Raw genomic sequence first — 25,025 nt, forward strand, 5'->3', positions numbered from 1 at the left:
AAAAAAAATTAATTTATCTAAATTTCTTCGGTATAAAGTTCATTTTATATCATATTTTAATAAACAAACAAACGCATATTTTCACCAAGAGATAATACTTGGATTAGTTTGAAATTCGCTGTCCATAGACTTTAATAATAAAATCAAGGTGCAATTAATTGGTTAGTAATCAACATATAAATTCCTTGTTGGAACATTTTTGTTTTACAACATCTTCAAATTATGACTAAAATATTGCCGACTTGGCGTAGAACAATAATAATTAATCAATCAACATATTTTGCTACCATGATTTAAAATATTGGACTATTCATTTCTTAGGTACAAAATATGGTCGTTATACATTGAATAAACTTTAAACAAAGCTTTGCAGTTTTTGAATATTCAGTCAACTGAAGTTAAGACGCACTGATTTTCACAGCGTAACAGACGGACGAACAGACAGACAGACGGAAGGATGTACAGACACGAACGCACGGACCGATTACTGTATACTCTCCCGCTTTTCAAGCAGGGGATATACTGAAAAAACATCAGTCAGTATATGACATAATGATAGACTGTAATTGTTGACTATTGAGGTCATTGTTTCGACCATAGAACTTACAAAATGAAACTGTTGATTTTCTTGGCTTATTAACTTGTTTGTCAACACTTACCTCATTTAAGGTTTTGATCGTACATAAAACATGTTATTGCGTTTCGAGTCATCTGAAAGATATGAACCCCGTATTCAAGTAATAATATATATGTATCAGTAATTATATATTATCCAATCAAATGTCGCGTAACAACCAAAATTAAATTATATACTTTTAAAATTTCTCTGTGCGAAATAAAACTTCAAATGATGAAAACCCTTGGCTTCTGATTTCTCCATAAAGCAACTGGTTCATTGAAAGGCGAGATGAGTTTAAAAGTAATGCATTTGTGAAACACTGATGCCCGTTATTGGAGCTTTTAGCCAGGGTTGAAGTTTCTAAAATACAAGTCAAACGTCAAGGTCAAAAGGTCAAATTTAATCGTTTCCACAGTCAATTGTCACAATGATACACACTTGAAGTATGAAAGCCCTAGCTCAAACTATTGAAAAGTTATGGCCAAGGATAAAGTTTGATAATTATTTTTGAAAAACTGGGTCACAATCCAGGGTCAAATCAAAGAATCAAATTTCGTAATACACGGATAAAGGTCTTGTCACAAGGAATAGAGGGCTGTTCAATAATTTAAATAATGTCCTCGGTGCTCAAAAAAGAAGCAAAAGACGATTTTAATGATTTAGTCTTCATGATTTAACTCAGATATTCCATTTTAAGAAAAATTCATGTCTGTAACATTTTATATCCCCCGCAAACGAAGTTTGGGGAGTTTATAGGAATCACCATGTCCGTCTGTCTGTCCGTCCGTCCGTCTGTCTAGCTGTCCGTCTGTCTGTGCAAACGTGTCCGGTCCATATCTTTCTTACGGAGGAACATTATAATCTACTACTCCACACAAAGATTGCCCATGACCTAAGGGTGTGTCATGATCTTGACCCAAGGTCATTTGAGGAAGTTCAAGGTCACTGGAAGAAAAAATTCATAATTCGTGTCATGTTCATATCTTTCTTGTGGATAAACTTGGTAAGTTCTAATTTCACAAAAGATTGCTCATATCCTAAGGATGTGTCATGACCTTAACACAAGGCCATTTGGGAAAGTTTAAGGTCACTGGAAGAAAAAATTCATAATTTTTGTCCAGTCCATATTTTTCTTATGGATAAACTTGGTAATTTCTAATTTCTCACAAAGATTCCTCCTGACCTAAGGATGTGTCATGACCTTGGGTCAATGTCATTTGGGGAAGTTCAGGATCACTGGAAGAAAAATTTTATAATTTGTGTCCGGTCCATATCTTTCTTTATTCTGGAAAAACTTGAATCTACTACTTCACACAAAAATTGCTTATGACCTGAGGTTGTGTCATGACTTTGAACCAAAGTCATTTATGCAAGTTCAAAGTCACTGACAGAAAAAGTTCATAATTCGTGTCTGGTCCGTATATTTAGTCTATTTTTTTATGAGGCTGCGCTTTCGTTTCATTTATAAAAAATATAATGAGCAATTACATTTGCACTAAAATGTTTTAGCATTTCTCTCTTCTCTAAGATCCATAAAATATTTATGATTTTGCACTTCTGAAAAACCCAGCGAGGGTATTATGTCCCGTTTGGACAGTTCTAGTTTTCAAATTTCTGATTGTTTTTAGAACTCTTTATGGCCCTTCGTATACTGGAATAAGGCAGATCCTACGATTTCCTGGACTTCTCCTTTCTGAAAAGTGTTTGAAAAATAATCAGGTCAGAGAGTGACAGTTCTGGCGAATATTATTGGTTTTGCAATACAATAACTTTCTGTTTACCCTCAAAACACCTTTACTCTTCAGGGAGTGTGGGTTTGGACGCTGTCATGAACAAATTTAATATAATGGATTCCTGATTCTAGTTCCGTCCTCTCTTAAACATTTCGATTATTTTTGCAAAAGTGTTGCTTTCTAGACTGCTCCAGAAATTGAACTGCCTCCCCGAATAAGAATTTGAACAACAAGACCACTAATATTTAAGAAAATGGCATATAAATAAAGTGTTTTGTCCTCTTGCAATTCTTTGCTCTTTTCAGATCTTTCCTGTTTTTGTCATGTGCATCTTATTGTGAAATTCGTTTTGAGGATTTAAAGCAATGGATTCAGGTTTCTTTATCTTTTTGCATTTCAGACAAACATGGATAACTACAATTTCTGATTATTTTAAATAATTGTTTAGATATTTTTACATGCTATCGTTTTCACTCATTTTTCAAAACATAGGGTGACCATTGAGTACTAACCATTTTAACTGTCAACTGTTTCTTAAAAATAGTGTGAACTCCCCCTAAATTGATGCCTATCAGATTTGTTATGTGTCTAAAGTCAATCAAACATCATGAGTGATTATTTTTTTTGAATTTGGCAAACAGAACATTGTTTGTTGTAAGTCCTTATCTCGAACGACGGTACACATTTTTAATGCCCATTATATCATTACTATTCATTGAAATCCACTTGCTCATCTGTCTATAAAACAAACGTTGGATGTGTCAATTCAACAAATTTTAGTGAATATTTATTTGGGTTTCTTAAAGTTTTTCAGCAGCTTTAATGAAACGTTTAATTTCACTCTAGTTTACTGATTCTTGACCATTCATTTTTAATCAAGTGTCTCGAATAGCCCTTGTTTTCCAGATTCTCACAATGAATATATAAGATTAAAAGTGGTCACATAAACTGATACCAATTCATGAAAGATCCAATCGATATAATGAGAGAAAGAACTTAATAACTTATGATAACTGTGTGGTATGTCAAAGAGTTCAAGACATTATTTATTGAACAGCCCTGTGAAATGTATGTATAAACGCCATATAGTCTCATCCACTCTAAAAAATATGGGCAAGGTTAAAGTTTTTCGGACAAAAAGATTAACATTCAGAAAGACAAATTTTATGAAATAATGTAAATTTAAGAAATAACTTGGCGATTATGTAAATTATGCATGTTTAAATGTTTTGAGGAGAAATACAGAGTCCACCAAATACGTTTTATACAATATAATGGTATTATTAGTGTTGCTTCAAAGTTTAATGCACATGGGGTTTATGCCTCTCAATTGATTTGTACGCAAGAGCATACTCTTTATACGAACTTTTCAAAAAAAATGCAAGCGATTGACAACATGTTGAAGAAGCAAGAACATCAAGAATTGTATGCTCTTTCAAATTAAGAAAAATATTGGAGTGGGCTACATTATTGCAGCTACCATAGCACTAGATCCCACCATTGATATTTTAGAGGTATGTGTTTGCTCTGCTTTTAATTTGTGTTGCTTGAATAGACTTATAAGCTTTAATAGTAATGGTTATCTCCAAAATTTACTACACGTTTTGATACGATTTAGTATACTACAGTTGATTATAAGATCTTTCTTGAAAAGACCGTCCTTCTCTCAAGAAATACTAGTAAGTCAGTCAGTTCACATTGATTATCTGTTTTCATTGGCTCATCCCAGCTTCTAAGCTGTATTTCAACTACTATGTCAGACTCATTAAGACTTTCAAAAATATATCTCAAGTTTTTCTTGTTTATAGAAAGCCTTTCTATCATTTTTGGAACTTTATTTGGAGTTTTTTTCTGCATATGTGCAGCATTGATTATATATATTTCTTACTACAAGTGTTCCGCCAAAAATAGTAAGTATTGTTTTTCTTTAAATAATACATTTTTGAATCATTATTTACTATTTTTAATTGAATTATTTTCAAACTATCATTGCATTCTGTATAAATGTCGAATTGTGCTTATCATCAAAACATTTCCTTTCTGTTTCATGAGGAATTAATGTCGAGAAAAATAGGTAAGTGCAAATGAAAATATGTTATGCTCTCATCTTTAGATATTTAATTTTTCGACCGCATTGTATAAAAAGAACATTTGCTCTACTACTTTTGTCCGGTAAAATCGTGGACAATTTGTCTATATATAGTGAAAAATAACCATCACTGCGTCCAAAATTTTCCAGTCTTATTAAATTAAATGTTAGATCCGCTCGCAATTAGTGTAGCGAGTATGCAAGTGGATCTAACATCTGATTTTGATTAGATTGAAATTTTTCACAACTCTTAATACATGTTTCATCAATATATATAGCAAATTTCAAATAAATATATTAATAAATAAAGAAATTATGAGAATTCATGGTATGCATTGTACCGCCTTACGGCGCACGGATGATAAAGTCTGTGTCTAAAGCAGCGTCCTCATTGCTAAAAAATTGGACAAGTCCCACTTAGATTACCGGTAAGTAATTTCAGTGATGCATATACATAAATTATACTTGGATTCCTTTTCCATCCTCCAAAAACAGTCGAGAAACTAATTTTGCACACTCATAGAACCTTCTGAAGGTTTAATATTAATATATGGCCAGTATTTATTCTCACTATCATTCAACTAAATCGGTAATCTTATATCGATGGTCTACAGTGACGGCGTCTTTCCTTATTTCCAAAGCTGTTTATCCTTATGTTTTGTGCTACATGGTGAATCGATAAAAACATTTCGTTAAGAAAACTCCTATTTCACCTGTATACTAAAAATCTGATAAAATTTTCATTTTTTTTTTTTACTTCATTTAAATTCTCGTTGGTTTTTTTTACATTTCAATCAAATTGAACTGCTCTCTGTTCGCCGTAACGTCATGAAACGTCGCTATTGTTCTTCTGCGTTATGTTTACTCATTTCGAATGCTTGAGAAACTGTCAAAAATGAATCAAATGCTGACATTTTCAAGAAGTTGATCGATAGAAATGAAACCTTGGTTGTTTGAAGGCATGCCGTAGGACCATACCTTGTGCTAATTCAAGTATAATAAACTATTCATTTTTTTAGACGGAGGCTTAGCCTCCGCTCTATTGGTACCGCTCAGCTGCGGCGGAAAAGAATTTGCGATCGCCATCTAGCGGCTAATCACGTTAACTTTGATTAGCTTGGTCCCCCGGCTCATCCTTTCCGAGGCAGGAGTACATGAAGCAAAACAGGGACAGGGAACCAGGCTAAACTTTGATAAACTGGCCTGCCTGTCTGATATCGGATATGTGCTGTATACAGACAGGTGATCAGTAATGTTTAGAGTCCGCTGCAGGCACGCTCATTGGCTGATAAAAACTCTCGCTGACATAGAATTTAAATTGTCGGGAAAACCAAAACAGATCACCAAGTGCAGTTCTCTGCATCTGCTTTTCATGCAATTAATCTAATTCGGTCACAATATTTTCCACATACAATACATAATTCTTTTTTTTCTCATGGACCTATAATCATCTCACACCTTTCACCTCACCTGGGGGATTTTAATTATTTTGCGAAGGTCCTATCACATTAATACCCTACATTACCTAGATAGAAGAAATCTGCATCATTGTTTCATTGAAACTGACATATTTTAAATGTTCACTCACTGACTCAGCAGAGAGCTGCGGCTTGTCTGTTTATAGCTCTGCTGCATCTATTTTTAGAATTCCTTATCACATGTTTCAGAAGTTAGATGGGACAAACTGACCCACATGTTTCTATGTTTACATGACCAAAACCAAAACAGTGGCTTGAATCTTACTTTGTGGTGTAAATTTAGTAATATTATGGCTAACCTGTGCAAAAAAGGATGCAATAAAACAATGTTGTCATGGAATCTGCAATAGTGACTCAAAGTATGCCCACAAAAAATATATGCAAGGAGTTGAATTTATTAGATTTCCCAAACCTTGGATAGATATTGAAAAAGTGTCAAGGATGGGTGAATGCTTGTAAACGGTTCATTGGCGGATCCAAGGGAGGGGGGCGGGGTCCGGGAATTGGAAGCCCACTTTATTTTCTGTCTAGTGGAGAGAGAGAGAATGAAACGTTTTCCGAGAATAAATAAAAATACATACTAGTATATTTGTACGTCTAACTTATGTATTGAATAGATAGATTCTCACACATTAATTTTCTTCCACTCACTTTTCTTTCAAATGATATGATTAAAACGGTTCTATATTATATGAACCGTTTTAATCATATCATTTGAAGGAACTAACATGCAACTCTTTGTTTTAAACCCAACCCGCACCCACAACGATTTTTTTTTCAAACTCCAAAAGAAAATTCTTTATACTCTTTGGAAATGCTGCAAATCCATTCAATTTTAATTAAGGCTTCAGCAGTTTTTTTTATTTTTTCTTTAAATTCGGACTGGGGGACCAAAGAAATAAATGGACGTAAACAGATATTATTTACCGAAACCTAAGATCCTCCATACGTGTGTGTGAATCTTTGCTTGAGAGTGTGTATGGGGGGGGGGGTTATATGGACAGTACAACCCTGGAACCCCTCTTTCAAGAGTGGCTGGATCCGCCTCTGAAACGGGAAGGATTTTCAACGAAAATGGGTATTATCCGTAAAATCGCGTATAATACTGGATATTAGGGTATCGTTGAATCCACAATATCTAGTCAAGGCGGTGTAATCACTTTATAAAACTTGAACAATGGGATGGCATATTTTGCGGAGTCAACTTTCACCTAGATGCAAATATTTCTAAAGGTATCACCAGTCAAGTAAGAATTTGGAAGTCAGGATTAATGCGCACTGGACAACAAATACCTGTAGAGCTTAGTACATTTCAAGATCTGCACCCAAACAGGCGTTTGTTCTGCTTGATATTTTTCATAATGTTGGAAATATTTGGATCTTCTTTATGTTCATACCCAACACAACAGAACTATTAATTAAAAGTTGAATGTGCATGTAGATCTATGCATTGTTATATCTGAATGCTTGTATCTCAGCTCCTTTTAGTCCTGAAGAGTTAGAGATACTAAAGTACTTTTTGGCTTTCTCACATTTAAGGAAGCTCTAACCACGAGTCACTAAAGAATTGAAATTGATATAGTTTATTGCAATTAGATTGGTTTGTCCTTTTGATGAAAAATAGGAATTCAGGAAATTACATAATTAAACATTAGACCACGGTAACATAAATGAAGAAGATGTGTTTGTGAAACACTGTTGCCCCCCCCCCCCCCCCCCCCATATATCCCTTACCATTCAAAAGTCATGGCCAAGGTTAAAGTTTTTTCAGAAGTATAGAATATCGAAGGTCAAGGTCAAAAGGTCAAGTTTGTTAATATCCAATGAAAAGTCTTTCCACAAAAAAGATATATGAAGTATTAATGTCCTGGTATCTACTTTTCAAAAGATATGGCCAACTACCCTTAGGCAAATGTTGGGGTCAGAATATGAATAAAAAATTCCCAAAGAGACAAACAATCATGTTCATTCCAAGCCTCCGTCTATCAGTACTTTCAGTACTTTGATCTCATTTTATCATGATAAATGAACGTTTGCTGAAAATTTCAGCTTAGTGCGCCCTTTGTTTTTCGAGAAAGATTCATTGTCTACGATTTAATCGGACAACCCTAGTAAAATCACAGAATAAGGAGTTGATCCTTACGTCGGATGAGACCGTATAAACAAAGTATTTGCGAAAAGTTTGCTTTAATCGGTCTTCTGGAAGTCCTTGTAACAGCAACTCTATTTTTTTTTTGTAAATTGATCATGCTCATAGGAAGATTTAAACACCATATGCAGGTGATATCAGAATATTACCATACAAATAAAGAAAACTGACATTGGAATAGCAGAGTCAATCCCTTTGCTATTCAGTTTAAATTATTTTAAATATCTAAAGTCAGTTAAACATTCAAATATGAAAAACTCAGTAGATAAGCAATATAACTGGTGTATACCAAGTTCATTATGCATTTTTCATTGTTATGAAAACAGGACATTTAGTGTATCATACAATGTACTCTTGAAATTCCTATTCAATAAAATAAACTGATTAAGCAAACTTGTGATTTTTTCAGCAAAGATGGTGATTACGTCACGCACCATGTTTCTGATTTGGATGATCACAAATATCACGGTATTGATAAAGAAGGTACAAGTAAGCTTTAAACTCCTTAGCATGTATTTTCTCCAGTTTTTAAGGTATCCAATGTGTACCGAAGGAATATTAACGATTTTTTAATCATTTTAAACTAGATAAATATGACAGTTAACGTATGTGACTAGAAACGCATACCCCCTTTTATATTTCAACTGAAAAAAATTAAATGTATTTAATTATTTACTTCAAAAATAATTTATTTATTTTTATCGTGTAAAAAAATAAGGTGTTATTTTCATTAAATAAATGAAAATATGTGGGAAAAGTATACTAAATGAAAAAATTAAAAATCATTTCAAAATAAGACGTCTATGATCCATCTTCGCCAGTCAATGGTTTCCGAACATAATATAAGTTTGTGTTTTGTAATGAAATTACTTTTTTTTTAGGAGAAAAAGATCTATTTTTTTTTAAAATTGACAACGGATGTTCCCGTTATTTTCCGATCATGACAAGGAGCACACGGCGAGTGTGTCCGGTCGGCAGGGGATGCTTACTCCTCCATGGCACCTGATCTCACCTCTGATGTTTTGGAGATCCTTGTTGCTTTAAGTACATGTAGGCTTCATCCGATTTTATAAGTTATAACGAAATTTTTAAAGGAAACAGAATGTCTTGCGGAAGTGTCCACTAGCTGGCTAAAATGACGTTTGACGTTCTCATAATGCATGATTCGGAGTTGTACGTTAATGTGCATTTCCTATGAATTCATATACGAATTTTTGTACCCTTCGAATTTTACGTGTTAGTTTTGTATTAGTACGTCTCTCTTTCCTTAGACTGACATTTATGTTGATTTTTTTTTTCAAATTATCACCATGACGCAGACAAATGTAGTTATAATTTTTAATCTTTGCAAGAGTTTCATAGTTTGACCTCATATAGAATAAAAACACCATGAAAGAAAATTAGAAATAAATCGTCATAATGAGCTGTCCTTATGAATAATGTACATTTACCCAAGCTTCTGTACACAATATTAATTTAAACTATAATTACATTAAAGTGATTAATTATTCATTTTAAAATATATATTACTATTATTTAAACATGGCATATCAAAACCAATCTATTTGGGCGTCATTTTGACGTTACAACGTTGAGTAGCAATTCCTGAAGTTGTATCAAAGTCTTGAAAATCCGACCGGTTCTCTAATTTTATTTCTTTCTTTGTTGCAGAAACTAGTCACCAAGAGAACAGGTATAAACCTCGACAACTTTCTCTGAATAATTTTTCTATGTTGATAAATGGCTTTGCATGAACCTTCTTTTTCATACTACGTTATGTTTTTGTAGTGCACATTACGAGGTTTTGGGAAGTAGAGATCCTGGAAATGTCTATGAGAGAGTTAAAGACCCCAATGCCTGTGTTGTAATGCGATCAAACAAGGACAAAAAGTAGAGAATAATTCTAATCTCATTATAAATATTGTAGAGTACGAAAAGTCTGGTTGAAAAGATTGCTAATTTCAGTGTAAATAGGATACACTGACATGCAAAACTTTGTATTATGTCATTACGATATACTATTACTTTACAAATACAATGTACACTATGTATGTCATACGGAATATGGATTCAAGTATTTGTATTTGTCGTCAAAGTTCGATATCACAAAGATTCCCAAATGAAAAAAGGGGAAACAAAATACTATAACAAAATACAAACAAAACACTGTGATTTGAAAGTATTCCGATAGTATAGCAAATCATATGCAAATGAGCTAACAAAACACTATATCAAATTACTAATAAAACATTCTAACAAACTACTAACTAAACACTCTAACAAACTACTTACAAAACACTGTGTTTTGACAGTATTCCGATAGTATAGCAAATCACATGCAAATGAGGCTAACAAAACACTCCAATAAACTACTAACAAACCATAAGCAACAAATCATCAGTAAACCACTAAATTTGAATTTTTTAAATTATAATTAACAAATATCCACAAGTCTTTGAAAACATCTAAACACAGTCTCATTTTGAAACATTATAAACACTTCTTGTTTCACAGTATTTTGAATTCCAGGATTGACACTATTGTTCAATAGACAATAGTGCACCATTCCAACATTTAAAAACACCAAGTTCGATCACTCTCTTATATCATTCTCTGCAGTAAAATTCCTTTGGTTTAAGAGATATAATTCTCAAGTCATTGGCCATTTCTCCAATCACATTTTCACAGAATTTTCAAGTATAATAATTCATCACTTAATTCAATGCTTAAAACTGATCTAAGCTAGTATATATGGATTAAAGGTCAATCTTAAAATAAATAAAAACCCAATAGAAACAGGCCATATTCACATCCACATTCACAGACTGAAGGTTACTGTAGTCCAGTAAAAAAGAACTTTATGTCATGCAATAAATACCTGTTTCATATCCAGATTCATCCTGATTTTGCTTTTTCCAATCAGGGATCAATATATATATACTAACACATTGCATGTCCCTTCACCAGTCTCTTTGTTTCTCTCTGACCTAGTACTAGTGGTTTGAAAATAAGCGCAAATACTAGTCTTACACAGGATGTAAATAGATAAGTTGTTCTTGGAAGCTTTTACAACTCTTAGATAATTCAACCCTAAACATGTCTGTTAATCAAATGACACGCTAACAAAATATTACTTTGATGCAGACAAGTGTAACTAAATACTTTCAAAATGCAATTTCTTTTTGCAGTGTGTAATGAAACATTAATAAAACACCAACATTGTAATGAAACATTAACAAAATACCATGCCATCCCCATCCTATAAAGTGTTGCATTGATGTTTCGTTAAATGCAACACTTTCAAAACGTACAAACAAAATACAAAAGAAAGTATGTTTTGGTAGGGTTTTGAAGATATTTTAAAAGTATTTTGTTAGATTTCTTTTCCATTTGGGATATTCTTCATTTTAATTTGAAAAGAGATACATTATTATTAAATAATATCTATATAAGTCATATTTTGTAGTCATTACAAATCCTTTCAGCTATTTTAAATAAAATGTTTTGTAGCGCTTTGACACTGTCAAAATATATTTTAAAGGTGCATAGACACAGATTTGAAGTTAATATTTTTGTCCCCCGCTTGAAAAATGGGGGATATTAATTTGGATCCGTCCGTCCGTCTTTCTGTCTGTCTGTAACGCTTTCGTTTCCACACGATATCTCGAGAACCCTTTGAGCTTTTGCAATGAAATTTTGCATAGCAACTCCCTATAGACTAAAAAAGACCCCTATTGATTTTGAGGTCAAAAGGTCAAGGTCATGAATTTGCAAATTCCCTCTGTTTTAACACTTTCGTTTTCGCGCGATATCTCAAGAACCCTTCGAGCTTTTGCAATGAAATTTTACATAACAACTCTCTGTGGCTTAAGAAAGACCCCTATTGATTTTGAGGTCAAAAGGTCAAACTTCAGGGTCATAAATGTATACATTCTGTTTGTGTGTAACACTATCGTTTTCGGGCGATGTTTCAAGAAGATTTTGAGCTTTTGCAATGTAATTTTATACCAAAAGTCCCTAGGACCTCTCTCACCCCTCTCAAAGTGTCCCGCCCCGTTTGTTTTATTAGTATTTATTGTATTATATGTCGCTATTTTTAGCACAGGGGCATGAAGGAGAGTTATTACGTATAAAACAGGTTCTCAGCGGATTTTATATTCTTATTACATCTATTAGAACTGCTTAATAAAGGTTAAATTAGACACCATGCATTGTGTAAAATTTTGACAATATATCGAACGTGAAGATATACTTGTATGTGACTTAATGTTTGTATATAATTTTCGCTTTGTTAAAGCGGCTCCATGGTCTAGTGGTATGTCTCTCGCTTCACGTGTGAGAGGGCCAGGGTACGCATCCCGGAAAATCCATTTTTTTTTCGAAATACTTTTGTTTTACTAAATGATAGTATTCAGTATGTGAAATGAAAACTGTATGAGCTATGGCTTGTACAAACTCATAAAATCATCATTAAAATGTGATAAATATTCCATATAAAAAGAATCTTCTACACACATAAAGAATAATCAATCAAACCTTTATATCCATATTGGCATATTTTATTTGCTTCAATATACATTTAATAATTCTACAAATTCAGTCAAGGGGATCCGAACCCACCCCCGACCCCCGAACTGCGCATGGTTTACTTTTTCCCCAAGCGGGGGACACAAATTCTCTGAATTAGCTTGTCTGTATTATATCATGACTTATATATTGTAATAGCATTTCACACAAAAATATATTTAAAATCTTATTTCATCTAAATGTTATTTAAACTTCAAATTTTTTGATGGGTTTGATTGACACATCCTTGCAATTTCACAAATTCTAATTTTACTATCAATACTGAAAACTATCATCCCGAAAATTCAGCAAACATACAATATACATGTATTGTCAGTCCATGCAGTTGTGGTGAGCAGATTTTAACAATTGAACACACCCGGTGAATCGTACACATTAACAATAACAGACACATCTATTAATGTGTTCGGAACTTTTTTTATTTTTCGGTGTTCTGCAAATTATAAAACCCGATGAGTTCAAAGTAGCTTTGGCAGTAGCTCTGGCGAGAGTCAGCGAGATAGGGTAAATTATTCACGGAAATGTTGCTAGGAAGTGAGTTGCACGTGGAGACATAGTAAACAGAGAAGTTATGTTGTGTTTCAATTTTACCACCTTATAATATCTGTAGAAATGTAATTCAATTTCATTTGAATTTATTTAACCTTAATAAGTATGTTTTCTCTATGATATTATTTTTCTGCATTCATGCATTAAAATTTCTTTTTGGACAAATATACATGTATTTGGAACCGGGACTATATTTTTTGTGTCAGCTTAGCAAATGAGGCACAAACGTGGTTTTTAACTGACAAATCAAATGAATGAGAATTGCATTATGGGTTACTACGGGTACAACAGGAATTTTACACCTGAAAAAAATATAATGGCGATAGGAAAGGCATAAAGAACATTTTCCCGCCCATTTCGTAAAGCAATTTCAATTGTTTCTTTTTGTCCTATTATTTCCATTCTAACAATGACAAGCAATTCATTTATTGATTAGAACATAACCTACTTATTTAGCCAATCAAATGCTTCCATTTCTCGCGAAGAATTGATTTTTCATGGTGAAGAATTCTTCTATTTCTTTTAAATTCAACGGTGGCTGATTGGTTCACTTGACAGTTATATGGGCGTGTCTTCACTGGTTTTTGTTCAGTACACAAAAAGAAACTATTCAAAACCCACGTGCTGTTTACAATGATATTTAAACTTTCTAGGCCTTGCTACACTTTTTTTTTCACTGTAATCTTTTGTCGCCTTTTTGAATATTATTTTTTCACATTTCGGTACATACAGAAAGCACAACGATCGTCATGTATATTAGAGACGAACCTTGTCTTTGAAGACAGATTTAATCACAATGTTTATCAAATTTTTATTTGATATTAAACAGCGATACCCACTCCTGCTGACTAGGGCCTTGTCATTTTAACACAATTATTTTTCAAAAATATAGATATTTCGATTCTTGTTACATGAGTATTCATTAGTTCAGTAACTTGAATATCTTCACCATACCATTTCTCCAGTAAATCAAGCTATTTCATATAATCCCGTGCTAACCTGAATGGGTTGGGAGTCCATTCTGAAACCGTGTGTGTTTGATATTGATTGCGTGCTCGATATGTACAACGAGCGGTCAAGTTGAGCCTTATATATGACAAAGCCGTGGGAGGAGTTTATTTTTAATCCTTTCATTTGATTGGCTGATGTTCTGTTCTAAGTCAGTAAGATCATATGAAGAGAAATCTTCGTATGATCTTACTATCACAAATACCCTCTCTTTACAACAGGTCAAGGTTACAATACAATGAACAGATATAAATACGAGAACTCACACACACATTCACGCACTCTCCCTCAAAAACACGCGCGCGCATAACCTGACTCGCACACATCCAGGTCAAAATAAGCATAACAAATATAAATATGTATAAAGAAACAAAAATGCATACATAGGCGTCGGAACCGGGGGGGGGGGGAGGGCTAGGGGGGGGGGGGGGGGGCTTAGCCCCCCCACTTTTTTCCAAATATAGTATAGACATTGAACATATCTTTGTAGGTTTAGCCCCCCCCCCCCCCCCCCCCGCACTTTCCACAGATACGTCTTAGTATAGGTTAAAAATATGGACACATCTATTAATGTGTTCGGAACTTTTTTTATTTTTCGGTGTTCTGCAAATTATAAAACCCGATGAGTTCAAAGTAGCTTTGGCAGTAGCTCTGGCGAGAGTCAGCGAGATAGGGTAAATTATTCACGGAAATGTTGCTAGGAAGTGAGTTGCACGTGGAGACATAGTAAACAGAGAAGTTATGTTGTGTTTCAATTTTACCACCTTATAATATCTGTAGAAATGTAATTCAATTTCATTTGAATTTATTTAACCTTAATAAGTATGTTTTCTCTATGATATTATTTTTCTGCATTCATGCATTAAAATTTCTTTTTGGACAAATATACATGTATTTGGAACCGGGACTATATTTTTTGTGTCAGCTTAGCAAATGAGGCACAAACGTGGTTTTTAACTGACAAATCAAATGAATGAGAATTGCATTATGGGTTACTACGGGTACAACAGGAATTTTACACCTGAAAAAAATATAATGGCGATAGGAAAGGCATAAAGAACCCGCCCATTTCGTAAAGCAATTTCAATTGTTTCTTTTTGTCCTATTATTTCCATATGGGGGTTAAGGTTTATTAACATTTAAAGTCTGCATCTCTCTTGTATTTGGCTAAGACTTAATCAAATGCAAACAAATAGTGAGCTGTATCATTTTATCAGTGAATCATATAATAAAACAATTATTGCTGTTATTTCGGACAATACAATAATTTGGCCATCTTCGAAGTACAATATTCACCTCGCCCTTCGGGCTTGGTGAATATTGTACATGTACTCCTCAGATGGCTAAATCATTGTATTGACCTCAATAAACAGCAATAATTGTATATTAGAACATATACCTCAAGATTTTGAATATATATCACAAGATTTAGAATTATACATCACAAGATTATCGAATAAAGCAACGTTTTACACGTCATAGATACCTGTGAAGGGGTTTTACTTTCTAACATTTCTGCTCTGAATAGAATTATTATTATTTTTTTTTTTTTGGATTTAAGTTTTAATATTTTTATACAGAAAATTTTAACTTGAAATCTATCTCTGCGCACCTTTAAACCTATTCTCTTTAGAGAAGTGGAAATGCTTCGGCCTACATCCGGATGAAGATGAAAGCTTGTCTACTTCTCTAAAGAGAGTAAATATTAGACTTGAATGAATTTTTTTTTTTTTTTTTTGGACAAAGGCTTTTCTAATAAGATGGTCAATATATTGTTTATATTGTCCAATTGTAACATGCATCATATCCATACTTCCTCAGCTTTATTAAAACTCTTAGTTTCTCTTAGAATAGTTTTCTTACGATAATTGTTGCATTTAATCTACTGCTTGTAATTAAGATATCAGTAATATAATATAAGCATCATTTTCAAATTGTGTCTCTCCAAATGGTTTCTTTACACACAAACATACATGTATTTTTGAGTAAACTGTGAAAAGTTTATTAATTTTAGCTCTACTGGTTAGAGAAAAATAGAAATTTCTGTGAAATGCTTTCGAAATGCTACTCCTCCTACAGTTTTGGTCTGGTTTTAATATAACTTTGTACACAAGTAGACTATACTAAGACACATAATTCTGTGCATTGGTTTTTGATTTCGATGGATGTTTTTTTTAGTTACTAAAAATAGAAATTTGTGCGATATGCTTTTAAAATGCTATTACAAATATAGTTTTAGTTTAATTATAATGAAATATGGTATGCAGGTAGACTATACTAAGATACATTATTGTCTTTATTGTTTTTAAATTTATTTTGATGAATTATGTTGCTATGGTAATTAAAATTAAAAATTCTTTAAAATTTTATTAAAAGCTACTCCTTAAGTTGTAGTCTTATTGCAATATTGCCACAAAAGTGACTTAATCAAGGATCATTTTTCTATTTAATGCTGTGTTAAAGTTTCAAATCCCAACTGCTACTTTTTCTCTCGAAGGATACGATCAAAACATTTTATTTTTGTATTATTTTGTATCATTATATGACAACTTTACCATATGTGAAAATAAGAAAAAGGTAAATATTGGAAGCAATAAAAAAATTTATATCTTAAAAATTTTAAAAAGTAGAGAGTTCGGATTAGCCAATATCCTTTTCTATTAGATTGTTTATGTCAATTTGGTACTATCATCTTATAGACGCTATATGGTAGTATCTTTTTATGCAAGAAGAAAAACATTAAATGTTTTGAAATGGAAGTACAGCCCTCGTATGTAAGTGCCTTATTGATATGTAAAAAAAAAAATACCTTGATTTTTTTTGTACATATCAATAAGGTACATACATATTTAAAAACCAAGACCCAAGTACCTGTGACAGAGAAAAGAAAGAAATTTAAAAAGCAATGGCGACCTTGTTGTTAAAGATAGTTTATCATTTACTTGTATTCCGTATTTATGACGGTTTATCTTTTGTAAAAGGTATGTATCGCACACGATTATTTCTGGGGGATTTTTTTTACGGACGGGTCCGCTCTTGGCAATCTTTTGTTTGGGTTTTGTTTTTACTTCCTTCTAGAATTATATAAATAGCAACTTTATATAGATTCAGACAAATATGAATTAAGGTCAGACGACACGTTCCTGAAACATATGTTTCATATTTCTTGGCATTATATAAAAATAATTCATAATAATCATTTTTGTGAATGCTTCATTGTTTTCAATATGTTTTATAAATAAAAGCACACCTAAAATTGCGATAAAGGTCATTTACAAATTCAAATAAGATTATTTAAGAAACTTCACATCTGGTAGCTTGTCCATATGCCTGGTAAAGTACCTTTATTTTTGTGAGGAAGCTTGTTTAAGTACCTATACTTTAATAAAAAAATTCTTACCAGGAAAAATTATATATTTTTGAGGAACGTGTCATATGACCTTAACCTTTATCGTCACTTGCATGGCGTGGAATGATCGTGCTGATCATCTTGCATTACCTTGTTTACATTTTATTGCAGCAACGAGTCTTTGTGTTTGTTTGTAAACTGCACTGTCCTGTGCAACTATTGTATTAAAGTTCTAGTTGTTTCTTTGGTATCTTACTGACTACCCTGTATTAGGAACACAAAGAAACCGAGTGTTATATATAGTATACATCCGTCCACACCGGTGAGGATTGATTACACTGAAAAGTGACTAAGTGATCGGCTTTATATATAGACCCTCAGATGTAGCGAGAAACCAATCGAAAATGGCGGTCAAACTTCTTTTAAGAAATCGTGTTCAGTCTAAGCAAGGTCACCGCAAAGCGGAGCATCCCCTCGCAAACATCATCTATGAATCAAAACAGTATTCGACATCGATCCTGATGCAAATTATTTCACTCCCGTTTCGTAGACAACGCTAAATTTCATGCAACATAAGTGACAAAAATATGCATTCACCAGATACCCATACTAGAGGGTATTGTCTTTTTTATATAAATAAATAAAACAAAATTTGAGAGAAAACACTGACGCCTAATGTCATGGCGAATGTTAAAGCTTTTAAAATGCAAGTCAAGCGATCAAAGAGAATGGTACCAAACGACAATACTTTTCACAAGGAAAATTCTTTTGAATTAAAAAAAAAAACCCTAGCTCAAATGTTATTACCAAGGTTAAAGTTTTCCTAAAGTGGGTTTAACTTATAGTCAAAGGATCAAAATTGTTGTTACCGAAAGATGGGTCTTGTCACAAGGAGTATATCACACAAAAGGGCGTAAAAAAGCTCAAGAACTAACCATTGAAAGTTATGGACAAGGTAAATGTTTTTCAAAAGTATGTTGAAACTCAAGGTCAAAGGGACAGAATTGTTGGTAACCAAGGCAAATTCCAATAATAGACATTGAAAATTGAAAGCCCTTGCAATAACTGTTTAGAAGTTACGGTCAAGATCAAAGTTTGGTAAACTTTTGCCAAAATACATATTGTAAGTCTAACTGTAAGATCAAGGCTAAGAAATCAAATATGTTGGTACTAAAAAAAACTTTTCCACAGGAATACAACTGTGGAGTATGAAAGCCAGAGCTCAAACATTTCTACTCTGAATTTTCTGGATTATAGCTTTAATATTTTTCATTAATGCAGAACAATTTGGTACCTTTTTAAGTATGAAGGATAAAGTTAACAATTGTGAAGGTACAAGGACATGTCAATCAAACGCATCTAGAAATTCGAAGTTTCAATAACTTCCAGAAAAATTAAGAGCTTTATTATATTTTCGTATGAAATTCTACAGTAACATATAAGTTATGAAATTGTAAAGAAAAAAGAGAGAAAATTAACATCAAATCTGTGTCTAAGCAAGTATGTGAATGAAAAACCTGTAATTCCGACAAAAAGTTATTCATTATCACACCGAGTTGAAATCGATTTCTTTCTAATCCGTAAACGAAAGGTATGGCATGCCAAATTCACAAAAAGGAGCTAAACATAGTTTCACAGTTGATAAAGTATGTTTATCGACTGTAAACTATGGTTTACAAACCGTGAACTATAGTTAACAATACGTTATCTATAGTTTTCATCTGTAAAACTATATTTAACGGTTGTTTACTATAGTTTACGAATGCTAATCTAAGTTTATATGTCTGTAATGAAAGTTAACAATAGATTTTGTTGATAATCATAGATTCACATCTGTAAACTATAATTTACAATCGTAAACTATAGATAAGAGTTGAAAACCATAGTTTAAAAATTACGAAACAATATTTATCAGATAATCTATGTTTTGCAACCGCAAATGCTTGTTTTCAGTGTTAAGTGTATTTACGGTTCTGAAACATAGATTATTGCCTTAACTGTGGTTTAAAGATGAAAAATATAGATGAAATTTGTTAACTATAGTTTACAGTCCGTAAACTATCGTTTACAACCGATAAACCTAGTTTATCGATTGTGAAACTATGTTAAGCTCATTTTTGTGAATTTGTCGTCTCATAGAAAGAAATCATACTTAACGAGTAATGTTTGGTGAGAATTGCTACACTATAAAGGCTGGTAATGTAAGGTTTGCTGCCATTCCTGTGTAAAGGATACTTTATTCTTTTACTGACTTCAACCACTTGATCAATAGAATACATTACTGTGAAATCACAAATTTTCGTGGGGTTTTAATTTTCGTTGTTTTCGAGGTATGAAGAAACCCATAAATTTATGTTCACCACGAAATGTAAAATGTTACATACATAACTACTCAGCAATTCTTCATCCACGAATTCAAATCTCCAACAATTTTAACTCAAACCAGGAAAATTTGACCCCACGAAAATATGTGATTTTATGGTATTTGTAGGGAAAATCTTGATATTATAAGGAAGCGTAATATTGATAACATTGTCATTTTTTTAGCATTAGCTAACAAGATGTAGAAAATAAATATAACAAAAAGAAAAGCCCCAGTCTAGACTTCCCAAAGCTTGATATTTTCAATCAACAGAATTAACTATAAGAGAATATAACAATGGAAGTATATGTATAATATTAATTTATTGATATATAAAACGGACATTTACTGGTTTACCATCTGTTATTTAACTAATTTTCAATCTTATTGCTTTATTATTGCTTATTACTAGTACCATAAATTATGTACATTCTGACAGGAGTACAGATTATATCAATACTACATGAATGCTGTATTCAATACATATTGCTAATTAAGTACATTTTTGTTCATTTTATTATTCAAAAAAACTACATGTATGTGTTTTTCTGATATATATATATAATTTAATTTTGTTTGTATTCTTGCCTCTCATTGGTTGATTTCCAAAAAGGAACGCATAACATTTTGTATAATCTGGTTTGGTATGGGGACACACCCCCTTGACAACCAGCTGAATCATCTGTATCCATCAATCCCCTCATTTCCAGTCCTTGGGATTCATGGAAAATTCCAGATTTAATGAATGTACCTTTATCTTCAAACAGTTGCTCGATCTTACCTCATGTAAACAAGCATCATGGCTGCTGGATCTATGTATCAGTTTTTACCTCCCCTCGCTTCCCATCACTTCCGTTACTACGGTTGTATTATTGCGCGGTAAATTTGAACTCATAAAAACAACACAATTTTACATCCCCAGTTGTTTAATTATTTTAAAATTAAATTATAAGGAATGACTCTAATTCTTGGCCAAATTATCAGGTATAATATGGTTTGGGTCAGTTTACGCATTTTTATAATCCGCTTCGCGGATTATAAAGCGTAAACTGACCCAAACCATATTATACTCGATAATTTGGCCAAGAATTAGAGTCATTCCTTAATATATATATATATATATATATATATATATATATATATATATATATATATATATATATATATATATATATATTTACAGCACAGAACCTACAAATGAAGGCCATAGCCCCATCCATTCGATAGTTATGGGCTAGGTTAAAGTTGTCAACAGAAAGACAGCTTAACGGCCTCAGGCAGTCAGTTTGGTTCTTGGGTCCACCAAAACGCATGTTGCCCTCGAACTCGGTCAATAAAAATATAATGTTTTCTAAATTACTAATATACATTTTCAACACAGAACCTACAAATTCAGGTCCAACCGTCAACTGTAATATTAGGACAAAATGATCTTGTTGTTACCTGTTCTACCATCAGCCCAACACAAATTGATACAGTATATACTATACAGCTACAAAAAAACTAGACTGGCTCAATACGGGATGTAGTTTCTGTTCGTTCAAGTAATGGTCAAGATATTATAAAATGGCAGGACACAGTATTTCAATCCAGGGCAACAGTAACAGCCTCTGTCAGCTCACCTGTCACTTCTTATCTAAAGTTAACAATTCCTAAGGACAGAGTGTTGTGTCCTGTTGATTTTACTGGATACAGGTGTATAATGAGTGTATTCACAACAGGTTTAGGAACTCAAGAATTAAATCAGGTGTATGTTACTTATACAGGTATGTAGCACACTTCCCAAATCCAGCATCGCATTTGTTTATTTAATCTAATATTCATAATTGTAAATTCTTGTTACATCTTGATGGATCTTTATTGTGATTAAGTATATCCAACAACGATTGAAATGCCAACTGTGAGGATACTTGGTGAATTTTCTGATGCACCATCAAGACAATTTCCTGTTGGAACAGCTGTAGAGCTGACATGTACAGGACAGATTAGTAGTGACCCAACTGCTGTAGGTACACTATCTTAAATAACAATATCATATCAGAAAACTTTCTGCATGTCAACATCTTAATTGAACTTTCATTATCTACTCTTCAGACATTTCGATGGTGCTATAAGAAGTCCCAAGCATTTAGCTTCACTGCGTTACCACAGATCCCTAATCATTCTGGGGTCACATTGTCTGGCTGTCAGTACACGCGTTCTAGTACCATCACTTATAACCTCACTAGTGATGACACCTACGCACAATTCTTGTGTGAGTCTGAATATTCTAGTCTCTGTGAAACAGGAACAGCCGAGCAATATCTGCATATATCTATAGGTGAGTTTTTATTTAAAATGATCTTTCCGCTTTATATCCCATTTACATACTTTGAAACCGAATCAGTAGCATGTAAGATCCGCTCGGTTGGCCAGAGAGGCTCGGATTCGGCCTGGTGTATTCCTATCGAGATGTCTCTGGTATATTTGAGTAAGGTTATCCCATTCCTAATGTAATGCTGCAGCAAGTATGTATATATTGGTAGGAGGCTGTTGACGATGACTAGTACACGTAGCCGCTGTCCAAATATGTCCAAAATATACTTGATGGAGGAAAGGTCCGGACTGAGTGCGGGCCATAGTAATAGTATTGTGGTGATATTCTCTCCTGTGAACTTGACTTCACCTTCCTAACTTTGGATTTCGCTTAGTTTTGGAGAAAATATTTAAGCTTTAACTTATGCATTGATACATTATTTGGTGAGAATTTATCATCTTATAACGCCTTTTTAAAGATACAATTCTCGTTACATTTCATACACTCATACAAATGTTCATGTTGCATTACTAATATACCCTCGGTGGGGCACTCATGTCTTATGGATATATTTCTAGTTTATACATAACCCCTCAGTAAAACATCAATTGGAAATGTTAGTCTTTTAGCAAATATTTCCGTAGAGACTATTTCTTAAGGAAGAATGCCACACCAACTTTTTATTTTATAGATCTCTGAGTCAACCTTTTTAAACAATGGTTTTACCATTGAAAGGCCGATATTAGCTCTTAATTATTTTGTATGATTTTTTTTTTTTTTTTTTTTTTTTTTTTTTTGTATTTTTTCAAAGAAAATGAAAAAAATATTTACATCCAAATTAGATGTTTCTTATAATAAATTTGCCACAAATGAATGCATCACATGAATACCTAATGAAATATGTACAGAAAAGTCGTATAGATATTAAAATTTGTTGAATAAAAAATATTTATGAAAATAAAACACATAATTTGTGAATATTTTTTAAACATGTGGTTAAAATCTTCTTAAAACCAGACAAGCAAGGGAGAACATGTTCGTTAATCATATTTATAAAAGAAATTGAAACGAAATGGCCAAATTTTAGAGAAATTAATTTTTTAATTTTGGCCAGTCCCGATCAAAATTAAACCGATCCCAACCATACTTGTACAATTATTGGAAATAAATAACATTTCCCGAAGAACACAAGTCTGATTAGGTGTTATAAGGGTTAGAACACCATTGAACTTGACAATCAAATAGATTTCTTCATTGTAAGTACATGAAAGAGGCTATAAATTAGTATTTTATCCATTTTGTGTTAATTTTGATCGGGATCGATTTAATTTTGATCGGGTTAGGTCCAAATATTAAAAAAAATAATTTCTCTAAAATTTCTCAATTTCATTTCAATTTCTTTTCAAAATTTGATTGAAAAACATGTTCCCCTCAGTTGTGACTAGTTCTATGGTGTTTTTATCCAAAGGTTTAAAAAATATTCACAAATAATGTGTTTTATTTTCATAAATAATATTTTATTTTAAAAAAATGAAAAAGTCTATCCAGCCTTTCTTTACGTATTTTATTAGAGATTCATATGATGCATTCATTTACAGCAAAATTTTAACTCGAAAACATCTTATTTGGATATATATAATTTTTTTTTCATTTTCTTAGAAAAATTTACAAAAAAATGATTTAAAATAATTGAAAGCTTCCATCAGCCTTTCAATGCTGAAACCATTGTTTAAAAAGGATGACTCAAAGATCTATAAAATAAAATATTGGTGTGGCATTCCACCTTAAATCAAGGCACTTGACGTTACTTATTTTCCTTTTGATAAAAAATATATCCCTTACTGTGAATTATCAAGCATAAGTATATTTCTTTCGTACGACTTATTATGTCGTACGTACGAGATACTAAGTCGTACGTACGACATAATTAGTTGTACGAACGAGATCCTAAGTCGTACGTTCGACTTAGTATCTCGTTCGTACGACTTAATATTATCTCGTTCGTACGACTTATCATGTCGTTCGTATGACTTATTATGTCGTACTTACGACATAGTATCTCGTTCGTACGACTTAGAAATCTCGTACGTACGACTTAGTATCTCGTACGTACGACTTAGTATCTCGTATGTACGACTTAGTATCTCGTACGTACGACTTACATTTTTTTTGCAAGTGGCAGCAATACGCTTCCGTAGAAACGTCATGTGCCTGTGAATTATTTGGTATGGGGTATATTTTTATTAAAAGAAAAATAAGTAACGTCAGTTGTCTGTGTTTTTAAGGTATAATAATAACAATGTTATTGTTCATTCCAGAGGGAAGTTTTATTTCATCTCACATATTACCACAGTGTGTGTCCACTAACGGTAGGAGACATATTTGGTCATAACCTGCCTGCTTGTCAATATTTCTATCTAACTATTCTCTCTTTAAATAACAACGGATTTCATAAAATGGCTGCCCAAGTTAAACGGTATAATCTGATTTGGGCAGTTTACACTTCAAGTAATCAAGCAGTTTTAAAGATCAGTAGTTTATTCAAACAATACAAATCAGGAATAGGGCAAATACGGACCTCTGAAATATCAGAGATGGGATCAGGTGCCATGGAGGAGTGAGCATCTCCTGTCTGTCAAAACTTTCGTGTGTCCCTTGTAATGATCAGAAACTAACGAAAAAAATCCGTCGAAAAATCAGTCTAACAATTAGAATGAAATTGGAATGAAAAACATCACTCTTTATTTGACGTAAGGATAGATTGTATTTGCTAACTATTGAGAATTGTTTCGACCATATAGAACAT

The 25,025-nt window shown here is 32.7% G+C and overlaps 1 protein-coding gene across 1 annotated transcript in view; it reads left to right on the forward strand.

Moving 5' to 3' along the window:
• LOC134250565 (uncharacterized) overlaps positions 1–25,025 on the forward strand; it is a 79,976-nt gene that overhangs the window by 9,836 nt on the left and 45,115 nt on the right. Inside the window, exon 5 of the mRNA XM_062732932.1 lies at positions 21,795–21,928. Within this exon, the coding sequence (XP_062588916.1) occupies positions 21,795–21,928 (134 nt within the window). The remainder of the gene's footprint in view (positions 1–21,794; positions 21,929–25,025) is intronic.

The sequence above is a fragment of the Saccostrea cucullata genome, unplaced genomic scaffold, assembly GCF_032062105.1.
Source record: "Saccostrea cucullata isolate Sc308-1 unplaced genomic scaffold, CSIRO_AGI_Scuc_v1 ctg1689, whole genome shotgun sequence".
Taxonomy (NCBI): domain Eukaryota; kingdom Metazoa; phylum Mollusca; class Bivalvia; order Ostreida; family Ostreidae; genus Saccostrea; species Saccostrea cuccullata.